General features: G+C 33.6%; 1 protein-coding gene across 1 annotated transcript; it reads left to right on the plus strand.

Moving 5' to 3' along the window:
• The first annotated feature begins 5812 nt into the window (after positions 1–5812).
• Positions 5813–6235, plus strand: LOC139099072 (cysteine-rich, acidic integral membrane protein-like). The gene has a single exon (XM_070651469.1). The coding sequence runs from the start codon at positions 5813–5815 to the stop codon at positions 6233–6235; it is 423 nt and encodes a 140-aa protein (XP_070507570.1).
• The last annotated feature ends 2469 nt before the right edge of the window (positions 6236–8704 follow it).

Below are 8704 nucleotides of genomic sequence, written 5' to 3' on the forward strand. Positions count from 1 at the left end.
AACTTATTAATTTTTATTGGAAACATTCAAATTAGGCAAGAATTAGAAGTAGTGATGAAATTATTGTTGGCCATATCAAATCCAAATGTATGTCTATGAGGATGGATGTCCAGAGAAGGGTATGCAACCACCCTCAACCTTGTAACTGGATGATCCATACTCTACAGATTTAACTATTGGATAATACTTAGAAACCTTAGCAGACAATGAGTATACAAAAGTATACGTCAATGAGTATGCAATAGTATACTTCAATGAGTATGCAATAGTATACTTCAATGAGTATGCTCATGAGTATACCCAATCAATATAATTGAACATGCTCGAGTATGCTCCTTGTCTGCTCGGGTAACCTTAGTCATCTTGCCTATTAGTTTAAAAACTGCACTCCAAAAGATCTCTGAGAGTCAACCCATGAACTTAAAGTATTTTAAAGTTGAAGCTCACTAAGGATATCCAATAAAATTCTCAATTATTCTTCCAAAGGAAGTCCAAAAAGTCAGTTTAAATATAAAAATTCCCAAAATTTGTTTATAAACGTTTTTGAAAACAATAAGAAAGATAGAATTTTACTCACTTTGTGCTTCAATAAAATGATCGTGATAAGATTCAAAGCAGCGTCCTTGAATCGACCATAATGAAAGAATTTTAGTCATAAGGTGATCCACAGATTCATGCCGAAACTCCTGTTTTTTTTAACTGTCGTGATTTACGTAAAACGCTTCTTAATAAAGTTTTGTTCTGTTACAAGATGTACAATCCTCCTTAAAAATGCGCAACTTCTGTGGCACCAAAATATATAATTTTTTATTGAGTAAAATTTTATCTTCCACAAAAAAAAAAATTTTTATTGCCTATTAAAAATGAGAGAAAATTACTTAAAAAAAAATACACAAAAAAAAAGTTCTCAGAATTGACATTTTATTAAAAATTGTGAACATCAATCCTATCGAGTGATGTATCCCGATCGACACAAGTTATTCATGGTAGTCAAAATGACAAATACGTGATAGCTACATAACTACCACGTAGCAACATGGCATCCTAATGACGACCACATGATGTCTACATGACATTAAAATGGCGGCCATGTTGCATTCAAATAGCAACCAAGTGGCTGTCATGTGGCAACCTAGTTGTGACCATGTGGCCATGTGGCAACCAAGTGGCGGCCATGTGGCAACCAAGTGGCGGCCATGTGGCAACCAAGTGGTGACCATATGGCAACTAAGTGGTGACCATGTGACAACCAAGTTGCGACTATATGGCGACCAAGTGGTGACCATGTGGCAACCAAGTAGCGGTCATGTGGTAATCAAGTGACAGCTACGTGGGAACCACATGTCATCCAAGTGGCGGCTACGTGGGAACCACATGTCATCCAAGTGGCGGCTACGTGGGAACCACATGTCATCCAAGTGGTGGCTACGTGGGAACCACATGTCATCCAAGTGGCAGCTACGTGGGAACCACATGTCATCCAAGTGGTGGCTATTTGGGAACCACATGTCATGTGGTCAAGTGACAATTTTATGTTGAATGCCATAAGAAAACCAATAGACTGCCATGAATAACTTGCGCCAATCGAGTATGTCACTCAGGATATCAATATAATCATGTGATTTCATTCAAGCATACGCCATTCATACCAAAAAAGAAGGGTACATTAATGTGTGTGTCAAAAATTTATGTTAAATTTTTGCAATTAAAAAATAATGCATAATGCATAACTGAACTACAACTTAAGTGCTAAACAAAAAAAAAACTTTGATTCCTTGTTAAGATTTAGTTTTACAAGATGGATAGATCTTTACTATAATGAGTTAACGAATTTGTTGATTAACATCGTCAATCTAGGATTTATGAGATAGTGTGTATTTATTAAAAAAAAACCTTTGATTTTAAGCATATCCTTTACTAAAATCTTTTATGAAATCACGTGAAAAATTATATTGTAAAGCTAGTGAGGAACTTGAGAATCTTTTAAATATCATCCATGAGATAACTTTCGTTCTATGGATAATATTTCTAGGATTTTAATCCTCACTCGGACATTTTTTTGCATAAAAAAACAAAAAACGATTCTTTTTATAAAAAAAAAATTAAAAAATGCAATAAAAGTCTATTTTTTATATTTGAAAATGCAAATTTTATGAAAAATTCAAGACAAAGTAAAAATTTTTTTTACAACGAAATTCTTTTTTTCTTTTTATTTTAATTCTTTTTTTTCATTTTTCCTCCTTTTTTTATGTCAACCTGCATAATTTATGTTAAATCCCGAGCGACACAAGCTGATGTCATTTTCATCATAATTTCCACGTACGTAGCTTTTGAGCATTTCCAATGTGGTTGTTATGTCATGACAGTATTGCGACCAATGTACTTGTTACATGATTGCAATATTGAATGGCTGTAAATGTTGCATTGACTGATTATGTCAAAAAGTTGTGCGCACACAAGCTGTTGTTACGTATTTTTATTGAAAAGATGGCTTTGGAATTTAATTTAATGTCACTGATGCGTGATGAAGATGTTGCTGATACGTAAGGATGAAGTAATGTTGATATAATGTAGTCGCGATGTTGCTGCAACGTTGATAATACGTAGTTATCAAGTTGAAGCAACGTTGATGATACGTAGTTGCAAAATAACTGTCAATATAATGAAATGTAGTTGTAACGTTGCTGCAACATTGGTAAAACTACGCAACATTACTCCAACTTTGATGATAAATATTTGCCATGTTGCTGCAACAGTGATAATAAGTAGAAGCATGCTGCAACAGTGATATAAATTGTTGCCATGTTGCTGCAACAGTGATGTTAAACGATTGCAATGTTGCTGCAACAGTGATGATAAATAGTAGCCATGCTGCAACAACACTTGATGATAAATAGTATGATAAACATGCTGCACTACAATTTTGATAACTCGAAGTTGTCATGCAACTGCAAATTTGATACTACGTAGTTAATATAGATACTGCAGCTTTGATGATAAATTGTTGCCATGTTGGTGCAACGTTGATGATTTGCAGTGATAATGCTGTTGCAACGTTGGTAATACATAGTTGCTAAGTTGCTGTAACTTTAATTATGTGTAGATATCATGTTGTTGTAACTTTGATAATACATAGCTAACACGTTGCTGCAATGTTGATGATACTTAGTCATCACGTTGTTACAACAAAGATGATACATAATTCCCACGTTGCTGCAACTTGATGATAGGTAATTGAAACGTTGCTGCAACTTTGATAATATTGACAATAATGTACGTTGCCACGTTGCTGCAACATTGATGACGTAAATCCATGTTTTCAAATTTATTTTTCTAGTGTTGCTTGCACATTAATGCAACACAACACAAATGACATCAATTCCATCAGCTTTACGCAACAGACTTACAACTTCCAGAACATTATTACTAAACAACCACTAAGGATAAAGCTACACATGTCGAAATTATTGATTAAATTATATTTTTTCATAACAAACAAGCTTCATCACTGACTAAAAGAAACTTGTGTCTCTCGGGTAAAACAAAACAAAAAAAAAATTACATGCTGTTAAGGCAGACTAAAAATTATTAAAAATAAAGCATTGTGAGAATAAAAAAATGAGATGAGATCCATTTTGGACAGACGAGCGATGGTTGTAGAGTTGGAGATTCCTTCCATTTCTTCAAAAAAATAAAAAATTGATTGCATTTTTCGGAAGAAAATCATTAAAACGAGTGTGATTTTTACGGTATGCTAATAAAATTGTATAGAGTCGGGCTGGTCGGGGACAAAAAACAAAAATAAAAAAAAAATTTTTTTACGAAGAAAATTAAAATTTAAAAAAAAAAAAAAAAAATTTAGTGATAAGGAACGGCAAAGAACTGAAGTAAAATTTATTTAGAGAGGTGACATTAGGGGACGTTAAGGAACGAATGTGGGGCAAAGACTGCATATTCTCAGGTTTAATATTAGAAAAAAACATTATTGATGACAAATTTTAAGAGATATGAAAGAGGAACGGCTATAAATTTTTTTTTGGGGGGGAAGCATATAGTAAGTGATGATGTTGATGATTGAGTGACAATATTTAAAAATGGCCATATCATTATTGAGTTGCAGCGATTTCCAACTTTAGCCGATCGCTCAAGCAAAAAAATACAAAAAAAATATTTTAAGCCCTTGATGATTTTTTTTGGTTCCCTAAACGTCGATGACTGGTAGACACGACATTAAAGTTATGAGATACATTGATTTGCCATGTTTTTTGGTTGCATCGGATAAATTTTGTTAATAATTTTTTTTTATTTCAATCGAATCGAATTAGATTCATTTGTGCGATGTTTTTGTTGGATTTCTTGATGATAAGAGTTTCCCAAGGGTTCCCGGATAGTCTCGGTCGTGGTCTTGATCTTGAGAATTAGATGAGTTCGAGATGGCAGGGAACCCTACTTGTTGGCTATTGGCATAAATGTCTTTGTGCTGTAAATTCGAGGAGTGAAGCGCAGTTAGAGCTTAGTTTAGCGAATTTCGGGAATTGAAGTAAAAGATCCTTTAAAAGGAGATAGAGCAAGCCTATACACTGAATCAGGGTGGGTAGGACTTCGGGAGTCGGACTTCAAAGTCTGACTCCAACTGAGTTCGACTCCATTCTAAAATGTGAGTCCTGCCAACTCTATAGTGAAGGATATTGCGTCCCTAAGTACCCAAAAGGAACAGGATGTGATTATTTAACCATTTGTTTCATAATAAACTTGACATTTGTGGAACTTGCCATGATATCATCATTGACATATCATGGCAATTTATTAAAACGTCAAATTTATTTCAAGATGTAAAGTCGACTAATCGTAGTCTATTCCACTGGTTAGTTGGTCTTTCTTGCTGTAGATGCAGAAGCTTAGTTGATCATGTATTACAAAGTGCCAAAATAAGGTAAATGGCTAAATTACTGAGGAAAGGAAATCTTTAAAAGTTCTAAATTTGACTAATTTATCAGATGCACGGTTCGATTCCCCACAAATCAGACCTACAAGTTCGATTCCCAAAGGATCAGATCTGCAGGTTCGATTCCCAAAGGATCCTCTTCCATCCTCCTGGTTAATTCTTCCATACTTCAGTCAAATTTCATGGAAAGCTTTCATTAAAAAGCTTTATTCTAGAAAAACAGACCATACATTCTAGTAAAAGCTAACTCGTGTCAATTTCAAAGTTACGAAAGGACTTTCCTAACTTTATGAGCTTCTTGCATAACCTCCCCTAAAAATTCGACATTCACAAAAAAATATTGGTCAAGTTCCTAATAAACAAAACTTGTCAAATCAATTACAGAACAAATTTGTGCACGACTTTTCATTGGACATGCGGCAGTCAACAAACAAAAGAAAGTATGCCAATGTCTACGTGAAATGCATTGAGAAATCCAACAAAAAAAGCTATCGCAATGTGTTAAGGAATTGTAATTTTCGAACATCGGAGAAATAAGTAGTTGTAGACTTAAGAACAAAAGCGACAATTATGTGACGACAGTTGAGTGCCGCGAAACAGTTAATGGTACATTCGGCTGTTGTTGATTTGATTAATTAATTTATAAGATTGAAAAAAACATAAAAACACACAAACAAGAAAAATGTTACAAAGTTGATAACTATTACCAAGTCCCTCTAACCCTCATCTTAATCTCTAATTTACAAAACATACATATTCATAATAAAATCAGTGGTGGGCAACCTGTGTGGCGTGACACACTAGTGTGAGGCGACAGTCTATTGTTGTGCGACACTCTAATGAAATGTGACACACAACTTTATTGTGATGCTCTATTGTGGTGTGACACTCAATTGTGGTGTGACACTCAATTGTGGTGTGACACTCAATTGTGGTGTGACACTCAATTGTGGTGTGACACTCAATTGTGGTGTGACACTCAATTATGGTGTGACACTCAATTGTGGTGTGACACTCAATTGTGGTGTGACACTCTATTGTGGTGTGACACTCAATTGTGGTGTGACACTCAATTGTGGTGTGACACTCAATTGTGGTGTGACACTCAATTGTGGTGTGACACTCAATTGTGGTGTGACACTCTATTGTGGTGTGACACTCAATTGTGATGTGACACTCTATTATGGTGTGACACTCTATTGTGGTGTGACACTCTATTGTGGTGTGACGCGCTATTGTGGCGCAACACTCTATTATGACACGACACTGGATTGTGACGCGACACACTAGAATGCAGTCTATTGTGACACAAAACTCTAGTGTGATGCGGCACACAGGTTGCCCACCACTACCCTAAAAATAACAAAAAAGAAAAAAATTATTAAAAAATATGAAAAAAATTTTATAAAAAAATGCTTTAAAAAATCCCTGAAAAAAAAAATAAGTTTTTTAATTAATTTTTTTTTATGTTTCTCACACAATCAAATATTTTTTTACGTACGATATAAAGGAAGTACTAAGTCTTTGAATGAAAAATTAAGAAAAAAAAAAATTTAAATAATTATATGGATAAGTGTCCAATAAAAAAAAACTGAAATAATATGAATTTTGTGATGAATTAAAACTGTGAGACATGCATGCGTACATGGACATGTATCCTGATTATTTAATGATTGTAATTACCTTAATCATAAAATATATATATTTAATTTTGATCCTATTTGATAACAAAATGAATAGCAATAATAATTCCATCATTATAAGGGAGACTATCCTCATTTTGAATAATCCAGGAACCAAATGACTGACTTAACAATTTTTTAAAACTTAGTAAGCTTATGCAGTCATTTGATTCCTGTGATAAAACATTAAAAATTTGAATGATTTTCTTCTCAATTCAAACTGGATCAGTCACTAATGGAAACAGTGACAAGAACTGCAAAATGTGCAAAAATTTTCGACGAATGATCAAAAAACTGAAAACTGCAATAAAGTTAGAAAATCATTCAAAATAATTTTTGGAAGCAGTTTAAAGGACTTGGGTGATTTGAGGATTTTATTGATGATGATCAGCTTTTGAGGACGGAGTTTTATTGGAAATTCCTGTTGAAATACTTTATTTTATTACTTTGTCTGTTCGGCACCTATTGAAATGTTGACTCGACTGACGAGATGGACGAGGCGGTACGAAAACAACCAAATTTGTCACTTAGTTCTGAGTACATTTAGGAACAGTTATTTCTGTATGGTGACATTTGTAACGGTAGAAATATAAAATTTTTAATGTTAATTTTAATTGATATTTGCTGAATTAATCAAGCATATTGGCATTATTACTGCAAGTTATCAACTAATTAACCGTAAAAATTTAATTAAATGTTTTAAATTAAAGGAGAAATCAATTTTTTGTGATAATTTTTAACGGTTATTCAAAATTTAAACATATAGCTAAAAGCAAAGCACACTTTCCAAACAAGTTGTTCCTAACGGGAATCGAACCCACGTCCAAGATTCAAAGTCGTACGTCTGCTCTACCACTGAGCTATGTGGTTGTTTAAAATGCTTGACAGAATTCCAATGTCCTGAACAGTGTGCGAATCCTTGTCATGTTCTGATTTGAAGGAAAAATTGAGAGATCGGTTTCTGGTGGGAATCGAACCCACGTACTCACAAGAGAGTGATTCAGACATCCTGTCAATTACCCAACCACTAGGCCACAGAGACCTTACTCTTGATTTGACAGTTCCGTCTATATATAACTCGATACCCCAAATACCATTTTCTCAGACCAGATCTCGAAGTCGACTCTGATTTTGTTTGTAGAGACAAGTTGCTTCGATTCCATATGAAATTCGGGTTGACTTCGAATTCTGGTTTGAGACACCAAACCTTATTCTAGCCACTTCCTACTTTTTTGATCAAAAATTCTTCCAAATTGATTCAAAATTGTTGCCTTATTTCTACTCTGAACTACAAAAACATGATCATCATCTCCAACAACAATCTTCAATCCACTCAAGTCTACAATTTTATACAAAACTGCAAATATATAAAGTAACAATTTTGTAAAAAAAACCAACTTATAATCTGGATTGTTCAGTATTTAATGTAAATTTTGGACAGAAAAGGCAAAAAAAAAACTGATCGTTATGAAGAGCTTGTAAAATGTGACTAGATGGTGTGAGCATCACACAGAATGAAGATATTATGAAATGCGACAGTGAAATGATAATAAGTGACTAATTGTACCTTTTAATGTGACAATTACTCAAGCAGAGCTCAAACAAAAAATCATTTTGTGAATAAATTTGTATAAAAAAAGGCATAAAAAAGGAAGCTCTGTTATGATAAAAAGCACATTTTTAATAATGATGATGATAAAACATAAAGTATCAAGCGATTTACTACTAAAACAAAGCATATTATTCATTTCCTTGACAAAAAATACATAACAAAAATAGAACGAGATGCATTTTTCAATGATTAATATAAAGTAATGCTAGTGAGTTTATGATTAAATTCAAGTCTTTTTAGAAATGTCCATTGGATGAAGCATGTTCGTTGTGGGGGACATTGGGGTTGAATTTTGGGAGTTGGGTATGAATTTTTAATGTTTTAGAGACATTATGAAGTGAAATTTAATGTTTCTTTGTTGCTTATGGTTACAGGACATGCGGAGATATATCCTTGTCATTAGACAGGCCTAAAACCGTACAAATTCTTGGTAATTTATTTGATTTTTTTCTTACAAAACCATAC

The sequence above is a fragment of the Chironomus tepperi genome, unplaced genomic scaffold (assembly GCF_022539635.2).
Source record: "Chironomus tepperi strain 1889 unplaced genomic scaffold, CSIRO-AGI_Ctep_v1 contig_461, whole genome shotgun sequence".
Lineage (NCBI taxonomy): Eukaryota > Metazoa > Arthropoda > Insecta > Diptera > Chironomidae > Chironomus > Chironomus tepperi.